Below are 16,227 nucleotides of genomic sequence, written 5' to 3' on the forward strand. Positions count from 1 at the left end.
TAGCACAGGAAGGAGGTCAGCACAGGGAAGAGATTAGCACAGGAAGGAGGTCAGCACAGGGAAGAGATTAGCTCAGGAAGGAGGTCAGCACAGGGAAGAGATTAGCACAGGAAGGAGGTCAGCACAGGGAAGAGATTAGCTCAGGAAGGAGGTCAGCACAAGGAAGAGATTAGCTCAGGAAGGAGGTCAGCACAGGGAAGAGATTAGCACAGGAAGGAGGTCAGCACAGGAAAGAGATTAGCACAGGAAGGAGGTCAGCACAGGAAAGAGATTAGCACAGGAAGGAGGTCAGCACAGGGAAGAGATTAGCACAGGAAGGAGGTCAGCACAGGGAAGAGATTAGCACAGGAAAGAGGTCAGCACAGGGAAGAGATTAGCACAGGAAGGAGGTCAGCACAGGGAAGAGATTAGCACAGGAAGGAGGTCAGCACAGGGAAGAGATTAGCACATGAAGGAGGTCAGCACAGGGAAGAGATTAGCACAGGAAGGAGGTCAGCACAGGGAAGAGATTAGCACAGGAAGGAGGTCAGCACAGGAAAGAGATTAGCACAGGAAGGAGGTCAGCACAGGGAATAGATTAGCACAGGAAGGAGGTCAGCACAGGGAATAGATTAGCACAGGAAGGAGGTCAGCACAGGGAAGAGATTAGCTCAGGAAGGAGGTCAGCACAGGGAAGAGATTAGCTCAGGAAGGAGGTCAGCACAGGGAAGAGATTAGCACAGGAAGGAGGTCAGCACAGGGAAGAGATTAGCACAGGAAGGAGGTCAGAACAGGGAAGAGATTAGCACAGGAAGGAGGTCAGCACAGGGAAGAGATTAGCACAGGAAGGAGGTCAGCACAGGGAGGAGGTCAGCACAGGGAGGAGGTCAGCACAGGAAGGAGGTCAGCACAGGAAGGAGGTCAGCACAGGGAAGAGATTAGCACAGGGAAGAGATTAGCACAGGGAAGACATTAGCACAGGAAGGAGGTCAGCACAGGGAAGAGATTAGCACAGGATGGAGGTCAGCACAGGGAAGAGATTAGCACAGGAAGGAGGTCAGCACAGGGAGGAGGTCAGCACAGGGAGGAGGTCAGCACAGGAAGGAGGTCAGCACAGGAAGGAGGTCAGCACAGGAAGGAGGTCAGCACAGGGAAGAGATTAGCACAGGGAAGAGATTAGCACAGGGAAGACATTAGCACAGGAAGGAGGTCAGCACAGGGAAGAGATTAGCACAGGAAGGAGGTCAGCACAGGGAAGAGATTAGCTCAGGGAGGAGGTCAGCACAGGGAAGAGATTAGCACAGGAAGGAGGTCAGCACAGGGAGGAGGTCAGCACAGGGAGGAGGTCAGCACAGGAAGGAGGTCAGCACAGGGAAGAGATTAGCACAGGGAAGAGATTAGCACAGGAAGGAGGTCAGCACAGGGAAGAGATTAGCTCAGGAAGGAGGTCAGCACAAGGAAGAGATTAGCTCAGGAAGGAGGTCAGCACAGGGAAGAGATTAGCACAGGAAGGAGGTCAGCACAGGAAAGAGATTAGCACAGGAAGGAGGTCAGCACAGGAAAGAGATTAGCACAGGAAGGAGGTCAGCACAGGGAAGAGATTAGCACAGGAAGGAGGTCAGCACAGGGAAGAGATTAGCACAGGAAAGAGGTCAGCACAGGGAAGAGATTAGCACAGGACGGAGGTCAGCACAGGGAAGAGATTAGCTCAGGGAGGAGGTCAGCACAGGGAAGAGATTAGCACAGGAAGGAGGTCAGCACAGGGAAGAGATTAGCACAGGAAGGAGGTCAGCACAGGGAAGAGATTAGCTCAGGGAGGAGGTCAGCACAGGGAGGAGGTCAGCACAGGAAGGAGGTCAGCACAGGGAAGAGATTAGCACAGGAAGGAGGTCAGCACAGGGAAGAGATTAGCTCAGGAAGGAGGTCAGCACAGGGAAGAGATTAGCACAGGAAGGAGGTCAGCACAGGGAAGAGATTAGCACAGGAAGGAGGTCAGCACAGGGAAGAGATTAGCACAGGAAGGAGGTCAGCACAGGGAAGAGATTAGCACAGGAAGGAGGTCAGCACAGGGAAGAGATTAGCACAGGAAGGAGGTCAGCACAGGGAAGAGATTAGCACAGGAAGGAGGTCAGCACAGGGAAGAGATTAGCACAGGAAGGAGGTCAGCACAGGGAAGAGATTAGCACAGGAAGGAGGTCAGCACAGGGAAGAGATTAGCACAGGAAGGAGGTCAGCACAGGGAAGAGATTAGCACAGGAAGGAGGTCAGCACAGGGAAGAGATTAGCACAGGAAGGAGGTCAGCACAGGAAAGAGATTAGCACAGGAAGGAGGTCAGCACAGGGAATAGATTAGCACAGGAAGGAGGTCAGCACAGGGAATAGATTAGCACAGGAAGGAGGTCAGCACAGGGAAGAGATTAGCTCAGGAAGGAGGTCAGCACAGGGAAGAGATTAGCACAGGAAGGAGGTCAGCACAGGGAAGAGATTAGCACAGGAAAGAGGTCAGCACAGGGAAGAGATGAGCACAGGAAGGAGGTCAGCACAGGGAAGAGATGAGCACAGGAAGGAGGTCAGCACAGGAAGGAGGTCAGCACAGGAAGGAGGTCAGCACAGGGAAGAGATTAGCTCAGGAAGGAGGTCAGCACAGGGAAGAGATTAGCACAGGAAGGAGGTCAGCACAGGGAAGAGATTAGCTCAGGAAGGAGGTCAGCACAGGGAAGAGATTAGCTCAGGAAGGAGGTCAGCACAGGGAAGAGATTAGCACAGGAAGGAGGTCAGCACAGGAAAGAGATTAGCACAGGAAGGAGGTCAGCACAGGAAAGAGATTAGCACAGGAAGGAGGTCAGCACAGGGAAGAGATTAGCACAGGAAGGAGGTCAGCACAGGGAAGAGATTAGCACAGGAAAGAGGTCAGCACAGGGAAGAGATTAGCACAGGAAGGAGGTCAGCACAGGGAAGAGATTAGCACAGGAAGGAGGTCAGCACAGGGAAGAGATTAGCACATGAAGGAGGTCAGCACAGGGAAGAGATTAGCACAGGAAGGAGGTCAGCACAGGGAAGAGATTAGCTCAGGAAGGAGGTCAGCACAGGGAAGAGATTAGCACAGGAAGGAGGTCAGCACAGGGAAGAGATTAGCACAGGAAGGAGGTCAGCACAGGGAAGAGATTAGCACAGGAAGGAGGTCAGCACAGGGAAGAGATTAGCACAGGAAGGAGGTCAGCACAGGGAAGAGATTAGCACAGGAAGGAGGTCAGCACAGGGAAGAGATTAGCACAGGAAGGAGGTCAGCACAGGGAAGAGATTAGCACAGGAAGGAGGTCAGCACAGGGAAGAGATTAGCACAGGAAGGAGGTCAGCACAGGGAAGAGATTAGCACAGGAAGGAGGTCAGCACAGGGAAGAGATTAGCACAGGAAGGAGGTCAGCACAGGGAAGAGATTAGCACAGGAAGGAGGTCAGCACAGGGAAGAGATTAGCACAGGAAGGAGGTCAGCACAGGAAAGAGATTAGCACAGGAAGGAGGTCAGCACAGGGAATAGATTAGCACAGGAAGGAGGTCAGCACAGGGAATAGATTAGCACAGGAAGGAGGTCAGCACAGGGAAGAGATTAGCTCAGGAAGGAGGTCAGCACAGGGAAGAGATTAGCACAGGAAGGAGGTCAGCACAGGGAAGAGATTAGCACAGGAAAGAGGTCAGCACAGGGAAGAGATGAGCACAGGAAGGAGGTCAGCACAGGGAAGAGATGAGCACAGGAAGGAGGTCAGCACAGGAAGGAGGTCAGCACAGGGAAGAGATTAGCTCAGGAAGGAGGTCAGCACAGGGAAGAGATTAGCACAGGAAGGAGGTCAGCACAGGGAAGAGATTAGCTCAGGAAGGAGGTCAGCACAGGGAAGAGATTAGCTCAGGAAGGAGGTCAGCACAGGGAAGAGATTAGCACAGGAAGGAGGTCAGCACAGGAAAGAGATTAGCACAGGAAGGAGGTCAGCACAGGAAAGAGATTAGCACAGGAAGGAGGTCAGCACAGGGAAGAGATTAGCACAGGAAGGAGGTCAGCACAGGGAAGAGATTAGCACAGGAAAGAGGTCAGCACAGGGAAGAGATTAGCACAGGAAGGAGGTCAGCACAGGGAAGAGATTAGCACAGGAAGGAGGTCAGCACAGGGAAGAGATTAGCACAGGAAGGAGGTCAGCACAGGGAAGAGATTAGCACAGGAAGGAGGTCAGCACAGGGAAGAGATTAGCACAGGAAGGAGGTCAGCACAGGAAAGAGATTAGCACAGGAAGGAGGTCAGCACAGGGAATAGATTAGCACAGGAAGGAGGTCAGCACAGGGAATAGATTAGCACAGGAAGGAGGTCAGCACAGGGAAGAGATTAGCACAGGAAGGAGGTCAGCACAGGGAAGAGATTAGCTCAGGAAGGAGGTCAGCACAGGGAAGAGATTAGCTCAGGAAGGAGGTCAGCACAGGGAAGAGATTAGCACAGGAAGGAGGTCAGCACAGGGAAGAGATTAGCACAGGAAGGAGGTCAGAACAGGGAAGAGATTAGCACAGGAAGGAGGTCAGCACAGGGAAGAGATTAGCACAGGAAGGAGGTCAGCACAGGGAGGATGTCAGCACAGGGAGGAGGTCAGCACAGGAAGGAGGTCAGCACAGGGAAGAGATTAGAACAGGGAAGAGATTAGCACAGGGAAGACATTAGCACAGGAAGGAGGTCAGCACAGGGAAGAGATTAGCACAGGATGGAGGTCAGCACAGGGAAGAGATTAGCACAGGAAGGAGGTCAGCACAGGGAGGAGGTCAGCACAGGGAGGAGGTCAGCACAGTAAGGAGGTCAGCACAGGAAGGAGGTCAGCACAGGAAGGTGGTCAGCACAGGGAAGAGATTAGCACAGGGAAGAGATTAGCACAGGGAAGACATTAGCACAGGAAGGAGGTCAGCACAGGGAAGAGATTAGCACAGGAAGGAGGTCAGCACAGGGAAGAGATTAGCTCAGGGAGGAGGTCAGCACAGGGAAGAGATTAGCACAGGAAGGAGGTCAGCACAGGGAAGAGATTAGCACAGGAAGGAGGTCAGCACAGGGAAGAGATTAGCTCAGGGAGGAGGTCAGCACAGGGAGGAGGTCAGCACAGGAAGGAGGTCAGCACAGGGAAGAGATTAGCACAGGAAGGAGGTCAGCACAGGGAAGAGATTAGCACAGGAAGGAGGTCAGCACAGGAAAGAGGTCAGCACAGGAAGGAGGTCAGCACAGGGAGGAGGTCAGCACAGGGAGGAGGTCAGCACAGGAAGGAGGTCAGCACAGGGAAGAGATTAGCACAGGGAAGAGATTAGCTCAGGGAGGAGGTCAGCACAGGGAGGAGGTCAGCACAGGAAGGAGGTCAGCACAGGGAAGAGATTAGCACAGGAAGGAGGTCAGCACAGGGAAGAGATTAGCACAGGAAGGAGGTCAGCACAGGAAAGAGGTCAGCACAGGAAGGAGGTCAGCACAGGGAGGAGGTCAGCACAGGGAGGAGGTCAGCACAGGAAGGAGGTCAGCACAAATTACAGTGCAGGGAAGAGATCAGCCCAGGAAGTATAGCTGCATATTTGCTCTATGTCGGATTATTTTAACATTTCGGTGCCAAAGCAAAAATTTGATTTTTTTTATTATGACAATTTTACATCTAAGATATGTGGAAATAATAATAATCATACAAATATATGATTTGATTAATTTGGATTGAGTAGACAACACCATCCCTGTATCTTTATCCAGCAATTGATTTTAGAAGTACCCCACCTTGTCAAAGTCCTCCTGTGTGGCTCTCATCTCCTTCCATGTCTTATTAAGAACCTGGATGCAGACACAGAATAGTTCCTGCAGGAAATGGTCTTGAGCATAGAACAGCGTCAGGAAGCCCTGCCCTGTCTCGGAGGCTGAAATATCATATGAACATTGAGAAGTCAGCCTGGATGGAGAAATTCTAAGACCCTCAAACACTAGAGTTGCTGATACCACTGTTGGGGATATAGTGTAAATAAATGCTGCTCCAGACCCTCTACAGAACTAAAGAGAAAAGGAAGCAGGAGCGCTAGCAGTTAGCATTTTATTGATACAAACATAAATTTGGTAATTAGCTGATACACATAAACATTAATAATACACATTCTAAAACCTATGCTAATTCATTTCATCGGAATACAATAATAGCAGTGATATATCATTAGCAGCTCCTAACGGATAAATACTCATTACTCTTGATCAATAAGAACCTAGAGCAGTGGTTCCCAAAGTTTTTTGAATCACGGCGCCCTAGAGTATCAGCATTGTCTTCACGGCACCCCTAAGCCAAAAGTTTGTTATTGAGATCTCAGAAAATTTTTTAGTAAATTGTGCTTCCCTGTCATCCTTAGGTTCAGTTATGTGCTGGTGGACAGGTTTGCACTTCTGTTTGTCCACATACTTACATTACATTGACCATAAATAATTTGATTTGATGCTGGACTACCAAACTGAGGCACCCCTGCAAGTGTCCCAATGCACCCCAGGGTGCCACGGTGCACAGTTTGGGAACCACTGACCTAGAGGCTTTCAAATAGAAATCGCTACATAATTAACAAGTTATTAGATGCAGGTGACAGGAAATCAGGTAAAGCTGATGTTAACTAGCACTGATTAGCTCCAGCTATTGGCTGAAAAGAGATTAGTGGTGTATGTCCCGAGCAGTTATTGGCTGAGAGAAGATTAGAGGTGTATGACCCGAGCAGTTATTGGCTGAGAGCAGATTAGTGGTGTGTGTCCCGAGCAGTTATTGGCTGAGAGCATATTAGGGGTGTATGTCCCGAGCAGTTATTGGCTGAGAGCAGATTAGTGGTGTGTGTCCCGAGCAGTTATTGGCTGAGAGCATATTAGGGGTGTATGTCCCGAGCAGTTATTGGCTGAGAGCAGATTAGAGGTGTGTGTCCCGAGCAGTTATTGGCTGAGAGCATATTAGGGGTGTATGTCCCGAGCAGTTATTGGCTGAGAGCAGATTAGTGGTGTGTGTCCCGAGCAGTTATTGGCTGAGAGCATATTAGGGGTGTATGTACCGAGCAGTTATTGGCTGAGAGCAGATTGGAGGTGTATGTCCCGAGCAGTTATTGGCTGAGAGCAGATTAGAGGTGTATGTCCAGAGCAGTTATTGGCTGAGAGCAGATTAGGGGTGTATATCCCGAGCAGTTATTGGCTGAGAGCAGATTAGGGGTGTATGTCCCGAGCAGTTATTGGCTGAGAGCAGATTAGTGGTGTATGTCCCGAGCAGTTATTGGCTGAGAGCAGATTAGTGGTGTATGTCCCGAGCAGTTATTGGCTGAGAGCAGATTAGTGGTGTATGTCCCGAGCAGTTATTGGCTGAGAGCAGATTAGTGGTGTATGTCCCGAGCAGTTATTGGCTGAGAGCAGATTAGTGGTGTATGTCCCGAGCAGTTATTGGCTGAGAGCAGATTAGTGGTGTATGTCCCGAGCAGTTATTGGCTGAGAGCAGATTAGAGGTGTATGTCCCGAGCAATTATTGGCTGAGAGCAGATTAGAGGTGTATGTCCAGAGCAGTTATTGGCTGAGAGCAGATTAGAGGTGTATGTCCCGAGCAGTTATTGGCTGAGAGCAGATTAGTGGTGTATGTCCCGAGCAGTTATTGGCTGAGAGCAGATTAGAGGTGTATGTCCCGAGCAGTTATTGGCTGAGAGCAGATTAGAGGTGTATGTCCCGAGCAGTTATTGGCTGAGAGCATATTAGGGGTGTATGTCCCGAGCAGTTATTGGCTGAGAGCAGATTAGAGGTGTATGTCCCGAGCAGTTATTGGCTGAGAGCAGATTAGAGGTGTATGTCCCGAACAGTTATTGGCTGAGAGCAGATTAGAGGTGTATGTCCAGAGCAGTTATTGGCTAAGAGCAGATTAGGGGTGTATGTCCCGAGCAGTTATTGGCTGAGAGCAGATTAGGGGTGTATGTCCCGAGCAGTTATTGGCTGAGAGCAGATTAGTGGTGTATGTCCCGAGCAGTTATTGGCTGAGAGCATATTAGGGGTGTATGTCCCGAGCAGTTATTGGCTGAGAGCAGATTAGGGGTGTATGTCCCGAGCAGTTATTGGCTGAGAGCAGATTAGAGGTGTATGTCCCGAGCAGTTATTGGCTGAGAGCAGATTAGAGGTGTTTGTCCCGAGCAGTTATTGGCTGAGAGCATATTAGGGGTGTATGTCCCAAGCAGTTATTGGCTGAGAGCAGATTAGAGGTGTTTGTCCCGAGCAGTTATTGGCTGAGAGCAGATTAGGGGTGTATGTCCCGAGCAATTATTGGCTGAGAGCAGATTAGAGGTGTTTGTCCCGAGCAGTTATTGGCTGAGAGCAGATTAGAGGTGTATGTCGCGAGCAGTTATTGGCTGAGAGCAGATTAGAGGTGTTTGTCCCGAGCAGTTATTGGCTAAGAGCAGATTAGAGGTGTTTGTCCCGAGCAGTTATTGGCTGAGAGCAGATTAGAGGTGTATGTCCCGAGCAGTTATTGGCTGAGAGCCGATTAGAGGTGTATGTCCAGAGCAGTTATTGGCTGAGAGCCGATTAGAGGTGTATGTCCAGAGCAGATATTGGCTGAGAGCAGATTAGAGGTGTATGTCCCGAGCAGTTATTGGCTGAGAGCAGATTAGAGGTGTATGTCCCGAGCAGTTATTGGCTGAGAGCAGATTAGAGGTGTATGTCCCGAGCAGTTATTGGCTGAGAGCAGATTAGAGGTGTATGTCCCGAGCAGTTATTGGCTGAGAGCAGATTAGGGGTGTATGTCCCGAGCAGTTATTGGCTGAGAGCAGATTAGAGGTGTATGTCCCGAGCAGTTATTGGCTGAGAGCAGATTAGTGGTGTATGTCCAGAGCAGTTATTGGCTGAGAGCAGATTAGTGTTGTATGTCCCAAGCAGTTATTGGTTGAGAGCAAATTAGAGGTGTATGTCCCGAGCAGTTATTGGCTGAGAGCAGATTAGAGGTGTATGTCCCGAGCAGTTATTGGCTGAGAGCAGATTAGAGGTGTATGTCCAGAGCAGTTATTGGCTGAGAGCAGATTAGAGGTGTATGTCCAGAGGAGTTATTGGTTGAGAGCAGATTAGAGGTGTATTTCCCGAGCAGTTATTGGCTGAGAGCAGATTAGTGGTGTATGTCCCGAGCAGTTATTGGCTGAGAGCAGATTAGAGGTGTATGTCCCGAGCAGTTATTGGCTGAGAGCAGATTAGAGGTGTATGTCCCGAGCAGTTATTGGCTGAGAGCCGATTATAGGTGTATGTCGCGAGCAGTTATTGGCTGAGAGCAGATTAGAGGTGTATGTCGCGAGCAGTTATTGGCTGAGAGCAGATTAGAGGTGTATGTCCCGAGCAGTTATTGGCTGAGAGCAGATTAGAGGTGTATGTCCCGAGCAGTTATTGGCTGAGAGCAGATTAGAGGTGTATGTCGCGAGCAGTTATTGGCTGAGAGCAGATTAGTGGTGTATGTCCCGAGCAGTTATTGGCTGAGAGCAGATTAGAGGTGTATGTCGCGAGCAGTTATTGGCTGAGAGCAGATTAGAGGTGTATGTCGCGAGCAGTTATTGGCTGAGAGCAGATTAGAGGTGTATGTCGCGAGCAGTTATTGGCTGAGAGCAGATTAGTGGTGTATGTCCCGAGCCTCTCATCTGCAGTTTGCAGGATAGAATAGTGCTCCTGCATCCTTTTCTATCTGTGTTTCACATCAATGGTAATTACATAGGAATACTTCTAGTGTTGAACTGTAAGTATTACAATATTTATTACCCATATCACACAGGCTTTGATATCACAGAAATAGGGGTCTATTTACTAAGCAGTGTTAGGAGACAGAGTGAAAAGTGATAAGGTGCCAGCCAATCAGCTCCGAACTGTCATCTCACAGGCTGTGTTTGAAAAATGACAGTTGGGAGCGGATTGGCTGGTATCTTATCACTTTTCACTCTGTCTCCTAACACTTCTTAGTAAATAGACCCCATAGTCTCATAAGTGGTTTATTAAGGTAAAACAACCAAATCCATGTCCGGGTATAATCTATATAATAAGCGAGAAAGCGTGTCTGTCCTTTATGCATGACCAGAGTTTTGGACTTGGCTATACCAAATTTGGCATTATGGTGTGTTTTGACCAGGAATAGGTTTTATTGCCTAGGTTTGAACTTTGTAAGGGCCACACACTGTCACACAAATTCTAAAAAGAGGGACACTCTTAAATTACACAGGTTCGGGGGCTGGCTCCAGTGGAAATTGGCAGTTTGCCAAAAACCTGTGAAAAAGCTACAAAACTACTTTATGGTAAAACTTACCTTTGTTAACTCTCTTTCTTCGAAGTTCATAGGGTCCACAGGGATGCCTTGGGGTGTAGGTGGTGGTTAAGGACCGGACACCAAACAGTTAAGATTTTGAGTTCCCAGAATGCTCCGGTCATTCCCCCTATACCCCGCCCCCTAGCCTGAGGCAAATCAGTTTGTTAACATGCCCAAGGCAGGAGGAGGATAGGAGAGAAGGAAGACTGGTACACAGAAGAATCACACTCTCACATCAAAGAGACAGAAAACCAGTGACCAGAAACATAACCCATAGCAGCCAGGTGCGTCAGGGCGGTCGCCCTGTGGACCCTATGAACTTTGAAGAAAGAGTTAACAATGGTAAGATTTACCACATCTCTCATTTTCTTCCACAGGGCTACCTTGGGGATTTTCCAAAGCAGTATTCAAGGGTGGGGACGCTCCTGAGCTGAGAAGAGAATCCGGCGTCCAAAGGAAGCATCTTAAGAGGCAAAGGTATCAAAGGCATAGAACCTCAGAAAGGTAAGGACAAAAGACCAGTGGCCGCATAACAAAGTTACTCAGTGGAGGCGCCACGGCGGGCTGCTCACGAGGGACCGACAGAGCAAGTGGAATGAGCAGTGACAGAAGCCGCTACAGGAAGGTCCGCCTGTGTGTAGGCCTGTGAGATAGCCATACGAATCCATCTGGTCAGAGTCTGTTTGTTGGCTGGCCAGCCCTTCTTGTGGAATCCATAGAGAACAAACATTTTCCAAAGAGAATTGGTATGGTCCACGTAGATCATGAGGGCCTGGACCACATCCAATGAGGCCTCACTTGCCGAGAGGTCTGGTGACTGAAAGGTGGGGACTACAATTTCCTCATTAATATGGAAACTAGAAACAACTTTGGGAAGAAAACCAGGACGAGTCCGAAGAACAGCCCTGTCCTGATGAAAAATTAGAAATGGGGAGCAACAGGAAAGCGCTCCCAAGTCGGATACCCTACCTACGGGCGGAAGCTATAGCTAGAAGAAAAAGACTCTTCACTGTGAGCCACTTGAGTTCCACAGATCCCAGAGGTTCAAATGCAGGGTTCTGAAGGGCCTGGAGAACCACTGACAAATCCCACGGAGCCACTGGCGGGACAAAAGGAGGTTGTATATCGAGCACACCCCGAAAGAAGGTGTGGACATCTGGTAGAGAAGCAATACTGCGCTGAAACAAAATGGATAGAGCAGAGACATGTACTTTCAATGAGCTAAGGCGAAGTCCAAGGTCCAATCCAGCTTGAAGGAAGGCTAGGACTTGAGAAACCCTAAATTCCTGAGGGTCATAACTTCTGGTGGCACACCATTGGAAGCATGTATGCAATACTCTGTGACAGATTCGAGCAGAAGACGGCTTATGTGCTCTGAGCATAGTCTGGACCACAGAGCGAGAAAATCCTTTGGACCTTAGGAGGGAAGTCTCAAGAGCCCACGCCGTCAAAGACAGACGACCCATGTCCGGCTGAAGGCAGGGACCCCGAGTCAACAGGTCCGGCCGTTGAGGAAGTAGAAACAGGGCCTGTATGGAGATGCTGTGAAGATTGGAGTAGCAATGCAGTCTGGACCAAGGTGGTGCCACCAGCAGGACTGTGCCACCATCTTGCTTGAACTTCCGAAGGACTCAAGAAAGAAGGGAGGCTGGAGGGAAGAAATGCACCAAATGAAAGGGCCACTTCACTGACCAGGCTCCCTTGTTCTAGACCCATACACCAGCAGCTTGCGTTTGTGTCAGGAGGCCATGAGGTCCACCTCTGGTAGGCCCCACCTGTCCACTAGCAGTTGAAAGACTTCTGGATGGAGAGACCATTCCCCTGCAAACACATTGTGATTGCTGAGGAAGTCCGCTTCCCAATTCTGGAATGAACACCGTGGAGATGACCGGGATGTGACCTTCGGCCCATTGAGAATGCGGGACGCTTCTGTCATTGCCGACCGACTTCGAGTGCCTCCCTGGTGATTGATGTAAGCCACTGATATGGTGTTGTCAGACTGCACTTGTACAGGCTTGCCCTGAAGAATGTCTTGAGCCAGAATGAGGGCTCTATAGATGGCTTGGAGTTCCAATACATTGGCAGAGATGACTGTACTGATGTCCAATGGTCCTGGAAGGAGTGTCACTGCGCACCATCCTTGGAGACTTGTGTCTGTTGTAAAAAGTAAGCAGTCCAGGATCAAAAAGGGGTGACCCTTGGTCAGGTAGGACGTCGGTAACCACCAGGAGAAGGACAGACGAACCTCTGGACAGAGAATCATTGTCTGGGATCTGATCCACTGAGGCAACCCGTTCCACCTGCAGAGGATCAGGCATTGTAGGGGTCTGGAGTGGAACTGAGCATATTCCACCATGGAAACCATGGATCCCAAAATCTGCATTGCTGTAGGAACCTACACTTGATGACTGCATAGGAATATGCATCGTCAGGAAGATTCTCTGGGCTTGAGAATCGAGCAGAGCCCCCAGATGAACCATCCTTTGTGAAGGGTTCAGGGAGGACTTCATCCAGTTGATCAACCAGCCGTGCCTCTGTAATAGAGCAATGGTTATCTGCAGATGACTTTGAAGAATCTCTGGATAGCGTGCTAAGAGCAGAAGGTCATCCAGGTATGGTAGTAGCCCGACTCCCTGACAATGCAGGTGGGCTGCCATGATGTCCATAATTTTGGTAAAGACCCGTGGAGCAGTAGCCAGTCCAAAGGGTAGAGCTTGAAATTGAAAATGTTGCTGTAGGACAGCAAACCGGAGATATCTCTGATGAGAGGGTGTTATAGAGAGACATGAAGGTAAGCATCCTGAATATCCAGAGAAACCATAAAGTCCCCAGGCTCCATAGCTAGAACAACAGAACGCAGAGTTTCCATGCAAAACCTGGGCACCTTGATAAACTTGTTCAGGGACTTGAGTTGAGAATAGGTTGTGTCACAACTGGCACAGGAACTACCTCGGATGAGGTTAAAAACCGGGGGGTTTTAAGATAGTGGCATGAATATGACGGGGTGACAGACTAAGTCCTCCAATTGTGGTCAAACTCAGGTTTGGCGAGACCTGCCCAGAGGCGTGGAGTCTAACCCACTTGGTAGTTTTCTCCAGTGACCCTTGGGATATGGTTTTCGCTGCACCAAGTGAGCAGGTCGTGGCCCTCTGGACAGGTACCTGGGAGAGATGGAAGACTAGGAATAATATACTGAAAACAACTGCACAGGGAACACTGGGAGTAGCACAAGGGCTGAGTTGAGAGACAGGGACTGAGTACACAACAGGACTTGCACTGAAGCACAGGGATACGGTACACAAGGATGAGTATTTTGAACACAAAGGTGCAGCTCCGGAGACACAGGTCGATAGGTTTAGAGTTTGTTTCTGAACCAGAAACAGGGTGGAATAATAACCATTCCCCCGGTGAGAGAGCGGGACTGGAACTATTACCCCCGCTTGTAGTAAGGACTGAATGGTGTACTGGATGAGCAGGGCCTTGTGCGGGTCTGTTGGGGGACCCATGTAGAAAAATTGGTGGCTAAGGCTGTCTTAGAAATGAGAGGGTGTACCCGTTAGAGACCACTTCTTGTACCCAGGCGTCTGTGGTGGTCTGATGCCAGAATTGGGCAAACCGAAGAAGTCGGCCTCCTACTCTGGGATCTCCCAGGGGGTTGCCCAACCAGTCATCAGGAGGGTAATATTTGGTCAGGCGCTTTAGGGGCTTAAATATCTATCCAGGTGTCTGCCAAGCTGCCACCAGGTGTTCAGCTAGCTGATCAGAGAGAATAAACTCTACCAAAGCCACTGTTTGTCATTTAAATAGTGGGTGCTTAGATTTAGGAGCGGGCACATCATCATCTATTGAAGAACAGTTTTAACAGCACGCACTAGGGCAGGTATATCAAGTTTTGACTGAAACTCTTCCTCCCCTGTGGGAGACTCAGCGTTAGAAAGGTCAGCGTCATCTCCCCGTCAGATGAGACATCAGTATCGGAGAGTTGCGTAGACTGTGAGGATAACACAGGACGCTTGGAAGATTTACTAGGTAGGGGCTTCTCACCTTGCAACATAGTTTGAAAAACAGTAGCGGTAATAGCCAGACTCTGTACTGAGGAGGATAATGTATCTACCCACGGAGGGGGCATAGGAGGTACCTGTATTGCCTGTACCTGGTGTAGGGGGAATTACTGCTGGGACTGCCTTGGGGTCTGCAATAGTGACCAGCACCTGAGAAAAAGAAGCCCAAGGTGGCTCCTGGGCAGGGGCTGGGGGGCTGATTGACCTGGTGTAGTACAACATCTAGCACATAGTCCAGCCTGATGTAAACCTGCTGCACAGGACTTGTAAGAGTGCAGAATAGGTGCAGAAGTTTGTTTGATACTCTGGCACTGAGCAATATGCAACTACTAGGCATGCAACAGTATTCACCAAATATAAGTGTGTATGCAGTATAGTGATCCTGCCTATGCTCACACAGGCTGCGGGGGGATCCGTATGAAATACCGCCGGTTCAAGTTCTGACGCTGAAAGACCGACAGCAGTGCAGATCCCAACAGCTAAAAAGGTAAGTATTTACTAATCCTAACCCCCCTAACCCTAACCCCCCCTAAGTGCCTAACACTAACCCCCCCTTCCCGCAGCCTAAACCTAAGTCCCCCCCGGGGGTGCCTAACACTTACCTCCCCCAGGGGGTGCCTAACACTAACCCCCCCTTCCCCTAGCCTAACCCTAACCCTCCCAGGGGGGTGTCTAACCCTAAGTACCCCCCGGGAGCCCCTAACATAACCCGCCCCCACACGGCTGTCCGCGCCTGCCGCCCGGCTACTGTTGTGTGGAATAATGTTTTATATGGGGCACTACTACTAACACATTATTCCACACAATAGTAGTGCCCCTCACACATTATGCCCCCCCCCATGTCCCTCCAGCAGCCTCTCGCCTCCCCCTGAATGCCATCAGCAGCCAGCAAGTGAGGATTTGGAGCCGGTTTGGGGCCGGGGGCCAATTACAGCTAGCGCTGCGGCAGTCAGCTGCAGACGTGGACAGACAATGCCGGCGCAATTTGAATTTGGTGCCAGTCAGTGAGCTCTGATTGCCTCACGACACGCGGCGCTCTATCTCCTTAACTGCCTGCCAGTGCGACATCTGTAATCAGCTGGCAAGCCGGCACCACATCAACATCGCTGCCACCCGGGCCCACCTCGATGGCCCTGACTGGACCAGCCCACCTTGTGTGCATGACTGGGTGCAAGTGGAGTGGCGGGCCACAGAGGTAGCTCGGGCACCATAGCAGCCGCACCCTTGCCCCCGCGGTAGTTCCGCCACTGATTGCAGGCATGTTAGCACACTGTGGGGTCCTATGGAATGGGGATATAGGCCAGGACAATGTAACAAATAAGGGCTGCAGGTGTACTTCAGGGTCCAGTCCTGATACCCGGGCAATGCCCACTATCCCTGCTAGTAAGAAATAACATAAAATATAATGACAAGGTATAATTTGTTACTAATATCATTTATTGTTAGAAATAAAAGGGGACTTTATCAATAATCCCTCCATGGCCGATAAAACGGTCACTTTGTTACTGCTGGATGTAGGAATAAATATGGCTAAAGCCCCCTTTTATTAATGATCAGAATTGCAATGTGATCTGGGCATGACATTACCGCCCATGACGGCATTGCAAGATGCCATCCTATCACTGGAATGTATCATCCGGCACATGCAGGGACAGGAGCTCCAAGAGGAACCTGCGATGTACCCAGAGAGCTGCCGGAACTGCACATACATGACCGCCATAGCCGGGGAGGGTCCCGGAGTAACCCTCCACCGGCTAATTATGCACGGGGTGTAGCTCAAAGGCTACAGTGGCTAACACCATCTTACATGTGCATTGTATGTGACTAATTATATTACATGTGCATTGTATGTGACTAATTATATTACATGT

The 16,227-nt window shown here is 49.9% G+C and overlaps 1 protein-coding gene across 5 annotated transcripts in view; it reads right to left on the reverse strand.

The window, feature by feature from the left end:
* The window catches only part of ELMO3 (engulfment and cell motility 3), a 450,596-nt gene that overhangs the window by 124,659 nt on the left and 309,710 nt on the right, over nt 1-16,227 (reverse strand). For all 5 annotated transcript variants that reach the window (XM_088448606.1, XM_088448605.1, XM_088448607.1 and 2 more), the window contains exon 15: nt 5,756-5,892. In XM_088448606.1, the coding sequence (XP_088304732.1) occupies nt 5,756-5,892 (137 nt within the window). The remainder of the gene's footprint in view (nt 1-5,755; nt 5,893-16,227) is intronic.

This window comes from Taudactylus pleione, unplaced genomic scaffold (assembly GCF_031769625.1).
Source record: "Taudactylus pleione unplaced genomic scaffold, aTauple2 ptg000461l, whole genome shotgun sequence".
NCBI lineage: Eukaryota > Metazoa > Chordata > Amphibia > Anura > Myobatrachidae > Taudactylus > Taudactylus pleione.